This window comes from Lepisosteus oculatus, chromosome 17 (assembly GCF_040954835.1).
Source record: "Lepisosteus oculatus isolate fLepOcu1 chromosome 17, fLepOcu1.hap2, whole genome shotgun sequence".
NCBI classification, from domain to species: Eukaryota; Metazoa; Chordata; class Actinopteri; order Semionotiformes; family Lepisosteidae; genus Lepisosteus; species Lepisosteus oculatus.
This window is the reverse complement of record NC_090712.1, coordinates 3,255,253-3,270,164: the sequence shown is the minus strand read 5'-3', so window position 1 is coordinate 3,270,164 and position 14,912 is coordinate 3,255,253. Positions and strand designations below refer to the sequence as shown.

At 41.8% G+C, this 14,912-nt stretch overlaps 1 protein-coding gene across 3 annotated transcripts in view; it reads right to left on the bottom strand.

The window, feature by feature from the left end:
• The window catches only part of LOC102686846 (EMAP like 6), a 118,146-nt gene that overhangs the window by 34,944 nt on the left and 68,290 nt on the right, over nucleotides 1–14,912 (bottom strand). For all 3 annotated transcript variants that reach the window (XM_069179827.1, XM_069179828.1, XM_006638417.3), the window contains exons 15-23: nucleotides 14,019–14,205; nucleotides 13,171–13,276; nucleotides 12,801–12,894; nucleotides 12,406–12,506; nucleotides 11,647–11,849; nucleotides 9,015–9,126; nucleotides 3,589–3,716; nucleotides 1,201–1,342; nucleotides 635–787 (exon numbers count right to left, since the gene is read on the bottom strand). In XM_069179827.1, the coding sequence (XP_069035928.1) occupies nucleotides 635–787; nucleotides 1,201–1,342; nucleotides 3,589–3,716; nucleotides 9,015–9,126; nucleotides 11,647–11,849; nucleotides 12,406–12,506; nucleotides 12,801–12,894; nucleotides 13,171–13,276; nucleotides 14,019–14,205 (1,226 nt within the window). The remainder of the gene's footprint in view (nucleotides 1–634; nucleotides 788–1,200; nucleotides 1,343–3,588; nucleotides 3,717–9,014; nucleotides 9,127–11,646; nucleotides 11,850–12,405; nucleotides 12,507–12,800; nucleotides 12,895–13,170; nucleotides 13,277–14,018; nucleotides 14,206–14,912) is intronic.

The window sequence follows — 14,912 nt, the reverse complement described above, 5'->3', positions numbered from 1 at the left end:
CACCAGTGTGGCACTTTGACCTGACTAACCATCCCCTGGGCACTGCCTTCACTTTGCTAAGAACATTTTGGCATTTGTATGCATCATGCTCATTTACTCTGAATCACTTTGTCCGCTTAGGACTGGACTGGTGAAACGGAGATGCTATAAGAGGGGAACGTTAGATCCTGACCTTCCGCACAAACATGAGGAGACTGGAAATGCTGGGAAAGCGGCCTCTCCCAAGACCAAGACAGATTGAAGTGTCTCTTTACTCTGTCCGCTACAGAACATTCACCAACAATGATACTTGGACTTGAAGAAATCAGGAAGCCAATTCAATGTTTTGTTTGAGTAACACAGTAGGAACCTTTAGTGAAAAAGGTCACAAATGAGATTTCACCCATCTTGCTCATTTGGTTGCGAGCAACTCATTGGTCAGAAAGATGGTTATGATTTATTGTGCTTCATCTTAGATAATGCAATATGCATTATAAAGGATTCTCCTTGCTTGTGCAAGCCAAGCTGTTAATATTCTTTCAGCTATGTTTAACACAGATATGAAAGATGATGTCACTCCTTTTTTAAAATGAGGTGGAACCGATGTTGCTTCTGCGACTTCCTCAGGCGAAGTGAAGACCTCGACAATGCTCACCTTGTGAAAACCTGATATCAGAAATGTTTTCCTTCCTGTGATGGAAGGACACCATGTCTTCCAGAGTGTCCGAGTTCACTACAATGAAACTGCCATCGTTCAAGCCCACTGCGAGGGCTTTCCCATCTGGGGAGAAGGCACAGCATCTACCACCTGGAAGGCAGGGTCAGGAAAATGAAGAAGAGAGCAGGACAATTCACAAAGAGGAAATGAAGAGAAACAGGAAGTGGATCAAGGACCAGAAAGTCCATAATACTGTAGTAAACATCTGAGGCAAGCAGGCAGGCATCAGTACTACACTGTATTAGTTTGTGTTCATGGAAAGAAACATTCAGCCTACAGTGCTGAAGACATTTATGAGAAACAATGCCATGGATTTCAATCCACATCGGTTTATTTTCTTCACCTTGAGCCGTGGTTTTCTCTGTTTTGCTGTGCCTCTGATATTCTTCATCTGTAAAACCATCATGCTTCACCACCTTGACTTCATCAATTTCAGCACAGTTGTGCTGACCTCCTTTACTGAAACCGTGGGACAAGCAGCAAAGGGCCACAGAGATCGATACCTTTCTTGAGTTTGCGCACTGCCACCATGCGATGGTTGGAGGAGAGCTCCCAGATGCGCAGGGTCTTGTCGTCGCTCACTGTGGCACATATCGGGAGCAGGGGATGAGCTGCCAGGCCCCACACTTCTCCTTCCATGTGACCCTGGACAAACGCAACACACACACACACAGCCATTGCCTTCAACACTGTGAGACTTGCATTCTATGACGCTTCACATCCAGGATTGTGATTACAAATAATATGGAGTATGGATACTTATAGGAAGCTTTCTGTTATCAAATCTAAAGTTACTTTTACTTCTCATGGTTAAAGATAGGCACATTTGTTGTGTTTCGATAGAAAATTGTATTGTTTGCAAAATAATAATGTCTAATCGCACTGATCAGTATATAGGCCAACTGGTATAAATCCCAAGAGCAGCTCACCAGCTGAAATACTGAAAATGACTCCCTGGAGAGACACATTCATTCTCTTTCAGAAAGCTCAGTTTGCACACCACTGGCTATTGACACTTATTATAATATGCTTGTAAATACTGTACATTGGTTAATGCTCTAGTAACCAGTGTGATTAATATGCTGTATGTGATTTTTTTAGACATACTGTATAAGAGCAAAACTACTACATTCAATGGTGTGTAAAGACAGCCTTCATTTAAGTTTCTCAGGATCACAGCAAGAACCTACAACTTCACTGACCCTGACCTCTCCATCCCTCCTTGAGTCTTCATGTTGAGATGTTAAGCAACTCTGTAGTATGAAGAAGACAGAAGCGTCTTCTGTCTGTGTCTGTTTTTCTTTCATTTCTTAGCTGATGCAAATTCACCTACTGTATGCATGCTTTTCGGAATTCTTTTTACTATTTCACAGGCTCTGAAAAGTTTCTCAGTGGAAGAGAAACCTGTGCTACACTGATAAACATGCCTATCTTGGTTCTATGCCTGAAATATATTTGCAGAGACGGTCTTTCCTGATTTAGTTAATCGAGCGGCAAATTGCTAATTAAAAAAATGGAAGCTTGAAACTGGGACACAGACCAAAAAAAAGGAATAAAGGAATAAAACAGTGATGGCTAAAAGGGCACCTCCATGACTCTTGCAGGTGCACCCCAAGATAAGCAACCATTCAAATTAACAAGGGGAACCCCAGCACCCCAGTCGAACAGCTTCTTTCTGTCACTGTGGTCTCAGCAGAAATAAGACTTGGCAAACAGAACCAGGATAAGGACTAAGAAGAGTCTCACTCTTCAGGTGTTGATAGGCAATAATCACTTTGCTTCGCTTGTTAAAAACACACAGACCTGTCACTTTCACAACCAGCTCTCACCTCAAGCAGTGGGAGCAACAGTCTGTCAGATCGCTATGGAAACAACTACGTGAGAAGGCATTCTAACAGGGAGGCTGGGAGTCTCTCAGCAGGAGCGGCACGATCTTCACACACTGAGAACTAACAGTAGCAGTGCTAAGATAACACCAAGGTCCTCAGGTACAGCGAAAGAATGCAGAACATTAGACTGGGTCAGAGAGTACCGGGTCCAAAGGAAAAATCACAAGACTTCTTTTAGATTCTAGCCCGAATGCTCAACCTGTTCCTTTCAGTCTGACTGCAATTGAAAAGGGGGCCACTCCCAGAGGTCCCGAAATACTTCCGCTCTCTCCCTCCATCGGGATATAATGGTTCCCTATCTCCTTCCCCCGGAGACCTCTCAGCTCTTTCCATGCACCAAGGCTGTGCTGTTCTGTTGGTTTCTTGGGGAAAGGTGCTCAAGACACAGAGCTGGAAACCGAGCTCTGCCAGGTGTCTGCAAGTTTCCAGAGTACGACCCTCCTGGGAGGTGACAAGCACAACTGGCTATTCTAGATTGGCAGGGTATAACACAAATTTCTGGCAATTTGTAATCAGTAAATGAAAAAAAGATGTGTGCCTGAGGGATCTGTAACATTACAGACACGCAAGGATATGCTAAATATCCAAAGAGTTTCAAGTGGGGAGTTGTGTCGGCATACACTGGCTGCAAAGACAACTGGAAAATTGAGCTTTTTCCTATGTTTCAGCCTGGAGTTAACCTTTACTTGTTCCTAAACATCCAAATAGCCTTCTCATCTGTGAGATGTCTGCTGTAGAAAGAAAGCAAAGCAAGAAATAATTTTCAGAAAACCAAGCCTGTGTCACTGCTATTCAGAAATTGAGTAGTTGTTTGACAAGGAATCACATCTAGGCCCATCTAGCATATCTGATAGCCTGGATGGCTTCCTCTTGTCTGTAAACTTCTTATTTTCTTGTTTATTCTTATTTTGTAACCAAACAACTGTGTCCATCTTGAAAAGCCAGCTGAAAAAGAGAAGGAGAAGAAACAACAACAAAGGAAAGCAGCTCCTTTCTGCTTACCTGAACCAGCAGGGTCATGGGGCCACTTTTATCAATTTCCAGTATTTCTCCATTCTTTGTTCCAACCAGGATGTGACCGTGTCCGAGAGTAATGGCACGGATTGAGGGATTATCTTCCAGGAGCAGGCCTGTACAGAATAACAAGACATCAGGGACAGTCATGTCAAGTGGTCTAGCATTGGTTTTCTTGAATAAACACGCTGACGTGGCTCAGCCTGTTTCCTCTGAAGAGCACTCTCTTTGTATGATGTGTCAAGAAGGCTGATCTATTAATGTGTTACAGCAGTAAAACCCAGGATCTGCATTTGCAGGTTTACAAATAGTCTTCTGGTTCTCTTCGTGTCATTATCTGCTATGACTCCTAAAAAGTGGCAACTTTAAAAAGGTTTCTCATTTTCAAAAGTTAGGCGGCATTAATTTTTAATGTTCCATTTCCAGTGTTATCACTAATTAGCTTCTGTACACCTTTGTGCAAACAGTCTTTCCAGAAGGTACAGTATTTATGCTGCTGCAGTTAGCACAGCAGGTGATATTCCTGTTCCCGAAACCCGCACTGCTGTAAACCACATATAAAACATTAATACGCCTTCCACATTAGAACAAATGAGAACATTCTACCATATCATAAATAATGTGCAAGACTGCAGATATTCAAATATGAGATTTGGTGCTTGATGGATTGAAAACCCAGACCGAAGTAGCAAAGGGAGAATCATAGAGTGTTTTGGGAAAAAAAAAAAGATTTTCTAGCACAAAATTGCACTACATGAAACAAGTAAAGTGAGAAGAGGAAAGCATAGGAAATGTACTTTTTACCTTATTTATTAAAGTACCTTATTTACTTTTATTTGCTGTTTTTATGCTTAGATACTTATACGTAGATGCTGTGCTCTGTTGTTAGGTGATTGTACACAAAAACAGAAAGTTAAACACATCAGAGAGCTACCTGGCCTGATCAACAACACCTCATTTTTCCCAAAAACATCATTGACCTATTCTTCGACTGGTGTGCAGCCAAAGACATGCACCTATCGGGGAGGGGGAGGGGGGATTTTTTCTAAAAAGGAGCAAGATGGAGTGTGACTGTTCAGCTCGCTTATCAGAGCTGGAGAGCGGACCTGCTGTTCAAACACGTCTGCCATCAGAGTCAATCAAGAGTGGTGGCTGAAGCTGTGAGCGCAGGAGAAAACAGCGGCTGGCGACAGAGCGAGGCGGGGAACACTGGACAAGCCGGTAACGAGCAGCAGACCACGTCTCCAGCAACAGGAGCCGTCATTTTAACAAGGAGCCGTGGGTGTGACTGGCCAAGGGAAATGTCAGGCAGATCAATTTAACTTATATTCTTGCATCTGCGCTGAAGCATTCTCTGTTTTCCATTCACTATTCCATAATCCAAAGAGATGCAGTACTTTGTATGCTGCCTATTAATTCCTGAATCAATATTTTATGAGGACCTTTTTTCCCCAAGCCCCCTAAATATAGCATATCGCATGCTTTGTTCAAAGAGCCCTAACAAGATAACAATTTCTTGTTAGTCCGACTATCCTCTTGAATTCTACTGCTAAGCCAACGATCCTCTAATTTTGTTATATTTTTCATTTTCAAACCTTACATGTAAAAGAAGCAAGACTAGTAGTCTATAATTACTTGGTTTGGCTGTGCTACACTATTTATAGATTTGTACTGGATGTGTGCTGTCTCCCTTACTCCTTGTTCTGTATACAAGTGATTGTAAGAGTTATCATCACTCATGACACATACAGTTGACTCGCAGCTGACACGTCTTCAACGTACTCGGTCAGCTCCAGAAAATAAATAAATATTAAAATATTATAATATTGAAAAGTTTTCTCTGAAAAATTCATCAAGCATGCCTATGAGAACTAGTTAGTGAGCCTATACAGTCAGCTTATTTTATTTGACGTTTTTATACTGATATGTAATATCTTGAATCACCGTTAAGAGGCTAGTAGGGGTTCTTATAAGGGTTATGAAGTAAAATTTGACTATACACAAATCTGGCACAACACAAAATCCCTTACGAGTCGACTCGTAATGATGTGTTTATGTTTGCAGGCAACTCGGTTATTGTTCGTGTGCTGAAAGCAGATGAGTGAAGCCACAGGCCCGTTGCAGATGGATTAGTCACTTGGTATGAAGAAAACTATTTGAAATTAAATGTCTCTAGGACCAAAGGCATGGCAATTGATTGCTAGACGAGTCCCCAGGCAAACCACTCAAACCTGCAACAGCAGAGGATCAGTGGAAATGGTAGATATTTTATTCACAGTATTAAGGGACTGTTCCGCACTGTAAATTCAATTTTGAGGTAAATGTCAATTCTATCTCCATAAAAGGGCAACTCCATCTATGTTTCTGAAGGAAGATAACAAAATATCAACCTTAAAATGTTTTGTTGATCATATTTTATCAGTCTTTCCCCAAATCTGCTTTAACTTTTGCCCTGATCCACTGCTGTTCTCACTGGCGTTGATTTTTAAGCCCTATCCCACATTTAGCAGTTACAAGTCTTGCTTAAAGCATATTCCACCCTAGAGGACTCTTCACACCCTTTGTGAATTTCAATTACTCTCCTCAGAAGGCAGATATAGATTTTCCATTCTACAAACAAACAGGTTTAAGTTTGTATTTATACCTGTGGTGGTAACGTTGCTCAACAGATGATTCTCTTGTGCACGTGTATTGTTTGTGTTTTCTTTATATTGTCTGCAGCTGTTAAAACTAATTGCCCCGTGGGGAGAATAAAGACTCTCTCTCTGGTGCTACATTAGCCATACTCCAGTCAATGGCTATTTACACCTGTTTTTAGCGATTTGTGGAAGAATCAAGTTTATCGGATATAAAAACATAAATTTGTTTCAGTGCAATTTGTAAAAAAAACATTAGTCCCTGAAGATGTGCTTACCTTAACTGCTTTTTGTACCTGTTACACTTCTGCCTCTTCTAAGTTAATTTTATTTAATATACAGTTGCAAGAAAAAGTTTTTGAACCCTTTGGAATTACCTGGTCTGATCTTCAACTATCAAAGTCACAATGATAGACAAACAATCTGCTTAAACTAAACACACACAAACAATGTTACCTCTTCTTGTCAATATTGAACACATCGTTTAAACATTCACAGTCCAGGCTGGAGAAAGTATGTGAACCCTTGTATTTAGAACCTGGTAGAATCTCCTTTAGCAGCAATAACCTCCACCAAACGTTTCCTGTAGCTGCTGATGAGACTTGCACAATGGTTAGAAGGAATTTTAGACCATACTTCCGTACAAAACTGTTTCAGTTAACTGATTTTGCTGGGATTCCTTGCGTGAACAGTTCTCTTCAGGTCATGCCGCAGCATCTCAATTGGGTTGAGGTCTGGACTCTGACTTGGTCATTCTAGAACACAAATTTCCTTCTGTTTAAGCCATTCTGTTGTTGATTTACTCCTGTGTTTCAGGTCATTGTCTTGTTGCATCACCCAACTTCTATTAAGCTTCAGGTGACGGACCAATACGCTGACATTATCCTGTAAAATGTCTTAATACAATTTTGAATTCATTGTTCCCTCTATGATAGCAAACTGTCCAGGCCCTTAGGCAGCAAAGCAGCCCCAAACCATGATGCTCCCTCCACCATGCTTCACGGTTGGGATGAGGTTTTGCTGTTGGTATGCAGTGCTTTTTTTCCTCCAGACATTGCATTGCACGTTTTTTGCAAACTTGAGAAGTGCAGCAATGTTTTTTTTGGAGAGCAGTGGTTTCCCCCGTGGTGTCCTTCCCTTAACACCATTCTTGTTCAATGTTTTTCTTACAGCGGACACATGAGCAGAGACTTTGGCAAGTTCAAGAGATTTCTGCAGGTCCTTTGCCGTTACCCTAGGGTTCTTTTTCACCTCCTTCAGCATTGCATGCTGAGCTCTTGCCATGATCTTTGCAGGACGCCCACTCCTAGGGAGAGTAGCAACAGTACTGAATTTCCTCCACTTCTAGACAATTTGTCTTACTGTGTATTGATGAACACCCAGGCCTTTAGAAATGCTTTTGTAGCCTTTTCCAGCTTTATGCATCTCTACAATTCTTCTTCTAAGGTCCTCTGATATTTATTTTGATCAGGGCATAGATCTCACTTTCTTGAGATGAGTAGAGTCTGTCAGTAACCAACCTTTGTGTGCCTTTTCAATAGGGAAGGGTACCTCCAACCCACACCTCCAATCTCATCTCATTGATTGGAACACCCGACTCCAATTAGCTTTTGGAGATGTCATTAGCCTAGAGGTTCACATACATTTTCCAACCTAGACTGTGAATGTTTGAACGATGTGTTCAGTATTGACAATTTTTTGTGTGTTATTCGTTTAAGCAGATTGTGTTTGTCTATTATTGTGACTTAGTTGAAGATCTGACCACATTTTTATGAGTAATTAATGCAGAAATCCAGGTAATTCCAAAGGGATCACAAACTTTTTTTTGCAACTGTATAACTGTCTTCCTCAGCCTGAAGCATGTAGATTTCTTTGTTGCTAAATACCAGTTCATGAGGAATAATAACACCCTAATTCTCATAATTATGAATTAAAGGGGAACTGCAGTTCCAATTTCTCAGTACGGTTATTAAATCTCGGTAATAAAATAAATTCAATGACAGTTCAGAAAAAAATATAAAAAAATCAGAATTGAGCACAAAATTGTGAACTTTGTGCTGTAAGTTGTGGTCGCAAACCCTTGGTCTCACTATGTGTCAAATTGTGTCATGATGCAGCCCTTCCTGCTCACTCGTCACTGTAATGACTGATGTAATGTGATGTACAAGCAAATAAGTACAGGTTGTCCAGCAGACATTTTTCTGCAGAAATGTTCCAACGTGATCTGCATACAGAGTTAAAAAGTAAGTAGTATTTGTCGGCAAAACCATCTCAAAATTGAGAGCAGTATTTCTATTGGATTAAAAGAGATGTATTCACAAGCCTGCTTGTTTACAGTCATATGGCTGCATCACGTCACCAGATGTTTTGTTGCCTTGTTCTGAATCACAGAATATGGCAATACCTGGAAATTGTGTCTATTTTGTGATGGAAATTGGAGGTTTTACAAGTTACTGTGTACCTTTGAAATACACTAGACTCAGGGCCAGGATTCTGGCCACATGTTTCTCATCAGTTGAAAGCTTTCTCTTGTTCTTTCGTTATTAGATGAACCTATTAAAGGTTCTCTAACATTCAAAAAATGAATATTTGAAACGCCTTACAAACACCTTTTGAGGAACTTTGAACTTTGAACACCACAAATGTATCAGCTCTATCAGTCTGAAACATGGTTTAGGGCATCTGTACATGCTGTGTTGTGCTTTGCTTTTCTACTCATAAATGTGTTTTTAAACGTCACGGCGAACCTTGTCTGTTCCCTCTAAGCCGGAGGCTCACCTTTGGAGCCTGGAGACAAGGCAGCTCTCTTGATGGCGTACGTCTTCAGACACCTCTCAAACATGTCGTCCCACAGCTCCACCACTCCATCCTTGCCTCCCGTGACAAACCCCTGGAGAACAGAGAGCACCGTCGGCGCTGTGTGGTTAGGGTTAGGCAAACGGATTTCAGTCTGCACAGCAAAGACTTCATGGCGGTTCTCTGAGCATAAACGGCTTTGGCAGAAAATACTGAAAAAACATCCCGGTGTGCTTTGATGCTTCACGTTACATATTGAAGTTAAATGCAGACAGGTGTCCTGATTTAATTTGGTAGGATGCTTCCCGGCACAAGCTTGCAGCTAACACCCTTATCATAGCTGCTGAAAGCACATGGGCTGGTTTTTCAGGGAACTGTTAGAATCTGAAACCTGTGTGCATGAAAAAAAGGTTTAAAACACTGAGTGGCACACACATATGGAGAGATATTTCTGCACCTCATCTCCTGGATTAAGACTCGTAAGATTTGTAAAAAAAAAAACAGGGACATTTTTCTGTATTATTGGGATCCTGTGTGAACTATTAAACTGATTTTCACCTCGTCATTATTATTCGGTGACATGGAGCGCTGTGTTTATCTTTAGTTCTACTTGGTCAGAATCAGCTACGTCACTGTAACGCCACGCCCCCAGGGGACTCGTCATTCGAGCTCGCATTCCAGCACGGTCCCCAATTAGCCCATTTCTCCCAGCCTATTTAATGCTGCTTCACACTCTCCCCTGTGCTCAGAATTAGGCTTTTTCCTGGCTAGAGCTACTTCCATTTTCGCTACAACTTGCTACTTGGTTTTTGGCTTCCTGACCCTGGTTTGTTCTCCGACTACGTCTCCTGGTGATGGTTTGGTACTTTTGCTCTCGTTCTGTTTTCGACCCTCGGCTTCCTCACGGCTTCCGGCTCCGCTTCTTGTTCTGTACTTTTGCACCAGCTTGTTCACCTGCGGCTTTCGGACCTCAGACTGTTATATCGACTACGCCTAGGGTCCTCACTACTATTATACACTACTACTATAACAGTCACGAGACAACAACGGAGAGGAAATCTCATTGTTGATTAAAAAAAGATGATCTATTATTACAGTTTATTGTTTTTAAGTTACCTAAAACACAGCCAAAACTTAAAAGCTAGAATTTAGTAGCCCAATCCTACAAAACATACTGTACAAGATAAAACTGCACACTTAATAATATTTTATAATTGTGGCTTCAAGGGCTTAACGTCTAAGTAAATGGACTAAGAGAAAGTCTCTAACTTTAATTGACTTGCTACAGAAGTTAAGTTTCAAACTAGAAAGACTGTTTTGGGAGACAGAGGTCTCTCTGTGAATTTTACACAGCTTGCATTTAATAGTTTTTACTGCACATGAAGACATTTCTGGTAAATTAAGATATCCTTGGCTAGAATGTGCTGTTATTGGTGGCGAGGGAATGCATGCTCAATGTGAACCACTGTTATCTCATTTTGCATGTTATTAAAATAATTATTTTCACCTTTTAAGACATTTGCTTCTGAATACCCAGTTACTTTTAACTGTATTGTGTAGTTTCATATTTTATACATTTCTAAATGCTCTAAAATAAATTGGATCATATGAATTAGCAAAGTGTTTTTGAATCTGTGTTTGTTAATTAAACCAGATAATGATTTTGCCATATTTACTAATTTCTGTATCTGGACAGATTATAATATATCTAAATATATTTTAAACAGCTATTCTTCAGTAGCTTAGAAAAATACCTGCAGGCTATCTAATGCACCTTAAACAGACTGAGCTCATGAATTTAGATTAATATGGATTAGTGTTGTGCTCATTAAAGGGGTTGATATGCCTATATTATGAAAGTGTCTTTCATTAGTAAAATAATTTTGTTCATCTCCTTACTGGCTGTAGTTTTCTCATTTGTTCTATTAAGGCTACTAGGAGAACCCTAGCTTGTAGCCCTTAGAACCTAAGTAGAATTTTGTTATAACCAGCTAATTACTTGATAATTAGCAGGTTTACTGCAGCAAGTGCAGGAAAAGGACAAGCATGGCTCTCAGTTTCTTCTCATGGTCTGGTTAGTGGTTCTTAGTAACAGCTCAGCCCAAGGTTTCAATGTTGCGATGGCTAGGTTAAGGGTCTGCTTAGTGAGGGTAATACGTCTATAATTGTAACACCAAGCCCACCAGCACCAGGGGAAATTCAGCTCCATCACTGGAGAAACATCTGGGCCTGTTCCTTAGATTTCTCTTTCTCGTGACCACCTTAGGCTCTCACTTCAACTAGTGGAAATACTATATAGTTCACTACTCCTACAACCATGTGAACAGTAGTGTAACACAAGAGTAAGAGGATTATTGGAGTGGTCAGCTGAATGCATTTAAAAGGAACATAAAGGATTTTCTGACATAAAGCAAAATCTGATGGCAACAGTGGCACATCACTGGTTGAAGTAATGTAAAAAGGTTGGTACAGGGTCCCAACACATGGGCCACTCAGGACTCCTTGTTTTGTTCTGCTTTTCTGTTTGTATTTTTGTCATTGGCCGCTCACATACAAGTCCTGCATCATAGACCCTTTTCAGTGACGAGAGGCTGATCTCAGCGGTCTCCTGTACCTTGTCTAGGGAGTACATGGCAAACACAGGCCCGTCATGGGCCTTGATTGTCTTCAGCAGCAGGGTGTCTTTCCAGATGTAGACGTCCCCCGTTGCAGCTCCCGAGAACACCAGGTCCTCAGCCCGCCCGTAGCACACAGACATCATCGTCTCCAGCTTCCCTAGGTTTCCGAAAGTCCCTCTCTTGAATGTAAGGCCCCCACCTGTGAGCAACAGCACACCGTTACCTCCACACAGTACTGAGGTGTACCGATCAAAAGGGAAGCCTGTTTGCACAGGAACACATTACACTGAGCTTCTCCACTCTTAAACAATATAGCCGTTTATTGCTGAGGACCTGTGTAACCTTAAAGCGCACTGCACATGGCGAGTCCAATATGGACCCTATAATAAACCAAGCACTTTAGTCTTCCTATTTTGTATTGTATGTGCAGTGTAATCACTCGTTCTTACACACTCGTAAAAGAAGGAAAGTATCAGTGGGGCATGGTGATTCCTGTTGCACTGGTCTCCAGGTTTTGTCCTAGAGAGGCTCACACTTTCAGGTCTTAACAGATAATACGTTGATCACAAATTAAGACTGCAACTGATTCAAGGAGGTAGCTAAGACGATGGCTGCAACGAAAAGCACATGATTGGAAACACCAGCACGATGAACTCTGAAAGGAAAGAATGAGAGGATGTGATCAACTGGTAAGCGTGAAGAGATGTTTCGAGGGTTTAATTGATTTCAAGGGCAGAGAAGCACTAATAAAATACCTGCATGCTGCCAGAACTTGATGTGTTTCATTCCTACTGTCACCAGCTTGTCCATATGAAAAGGATTGCACTTTACTACAAAGAGTTTGTCTTTGTGGCCTCTGGGGGGGAAAAAAAAAGACAATACGAACATACTATTTCTCATTCCGTTTTATCCACAACCCCAGAAATAAAGTTCTGACCTTACTTATTTCATTGAATTCAGGGCCAAATCTGTGCATGAGCACTGCAGTTGAGATCATTTACATTTTGCTGTGCTTTCTTACTTTAATCATGGCTACAGTATGAAAAGTAGTAGGACTGCACAACTTTGCATATCTAACAGCTTACCCCTAAAATAAAGTGTTCCCTCTATGTTATTGTTCAGGCATATTCCAGCGGATGGCTTTGAGTACCTTGCCGTGGCCAGCTTTTCACCCTTCTTCCAGTCCCACACTGCTATGCAGTGATTGTCATCTATGCCAACGGAAACTAAGCTCTTCCCATCCGCTACAAGACAAAAGGAAAGCAAACATCGCACCAGTCCATACTTTAAGATCAGCACTACACTTGCTCATCGGTTATCGGAAGGCCGCTGAAGAAAACCCCCACACTGACAGGCAAGCTCCACACAGAAGGTGATCCCCTGTCCAGCGTCAAACCCAGGAGCAAGGAGTTGTGAGGCAAAAGCGCTACTGAGACTGGGCGAAACCAGTTTGAATTTGCTGAACACTTGGGCTGAGTGCTTCTTTGGGAAGTAACTGAAAAAGACACGACTTGACGTACCTGAGAAATCGAGTGCACAGACCCCTCTCTGATGGTGCCCTTTCAGAAGAGATAAGCACTTCAGAGTTTGGATATCCCACACGTGGATAGACGGATCTCGGCCAACCTAAGAACGATTACAGTCAGTTCTGTTGCCACTCTTTTTGCCATGGTTTTATTTGCAAACAATATGATCCCCATTAAACAACAAGGGTTTCTTTCTGTAAGTCAAAAGCCTGCTGTTTCATCCTTTTTTCCTGAAGTTTTTGCCTTTTACAAGCTTCACTCCATTACTCACAAGCACCGCATGTGAAAGAAATGCAGCTTCAATTTCTCCTGCCCCTGTACACAGGCTCTCAGCGCTGAAGCAGAACCGTCCCATCTCACAAATGACCTTGAACAACTGGGATGTCCTACAGTCAGTAGCAGATATATAGCAATGTACTCTTCCCTTTTACAATTCACTAAAATATACATTGACATACTGTAACTTCAGATGCAACGAGTGATATCAATACCATGAAAGAGTTCTGAAGACTGCTGTTAAATTCCTCCAGGGTTTTTAACACCGTGTAAAAAATTAATAGAATTAAGAAGGTGTTACAAATCATGGTAAGAATCTTTAATGGCTCTCAGTATTTTGCAGATTTAACATTCCAAAAGCTTAACTGCTTCCCAAAAACATAGCTAATTTGCATTAGTCTGGCCCCATGATTTCTTTAGCATAGAGAAGCTTGCAGTCCCCTCAGCCCAGATAACTGAGATACCTCAGCTATTGCTTGGAATGGAAGGTCATTGCCACTCGAAAGCAAAACCAAGCAAAATAACTACCCCAGAAATTTGAAGCCAAGGGGAGTGAGAGTCGCTACCTGTCCTGTGGCCACATAGTCCTTCACAGGGTGGAGGGCTAAGCTTAGGATGTCATCGTCGTGACCCAGGTAGAAACGCTGGGTGTGCTGCTGTCTGTTGTAAATGACGGCCACCGCGGCCACATGGTACACCACCTCTCCCGCCTGAGTATAGAACAGGTTGTTGCGACAGTCGTACCCCCGGTACCTGCAGGAGCCAGGAGGACACATGCCAAAAGAGGAGCTGAGCACTGACTGGGACATGCCAGGCATCCCTGCACGGCAATGCAATGCTCTGCATGTCCTGTGGTGACAAAAATGGCCTGAGTGCAAAAATGCTTATGGCCTGCTGGAGGGGAGGACTTGTGCGCTGTTTTCATTCTATACTCGTCCCGCAAGGGGATGCAGGTTCCCAGGTTTCTGAAAACACGAGGCCATCCCGTCCCCCCACTCCAAGAAAAAAACATCATCATATGTATTTATTTTAAAGTACATCCGACAGCTATAGCACCCTGCAACTCACAACAAGCAACCCACAGAAGCTCAGCAGGTGTGACCTTATAAGCCTGCTGGAAGTGGTGTTAGTTGGGCCAGTAGGGGGCGCTCACCCTGTGGTCTGTGTGGGTCCTAATGCAGTAAAAATGCAGTTTGGATGAAACGATAAACCGAGGTCCTGACTCCATGGCCATTAAAAATCCCAGAGCATTTCTTGAAAAGAGTAGGGGTGTCACTCCTAAATTTCACCCTGGCTTTTAGCCACCATGGCCTTCTAACAATCCTCATGTATACTCTAAATCGGCTTCATTACTCTCTGCTCCTCCTATATCCTGTAAGAATTATATAATAAGGTAAATACTTCTGCAAAGGTTATTTTCCTATTTATTGCCTTGACTTTTTTCATCCCTCCAGCAGTTT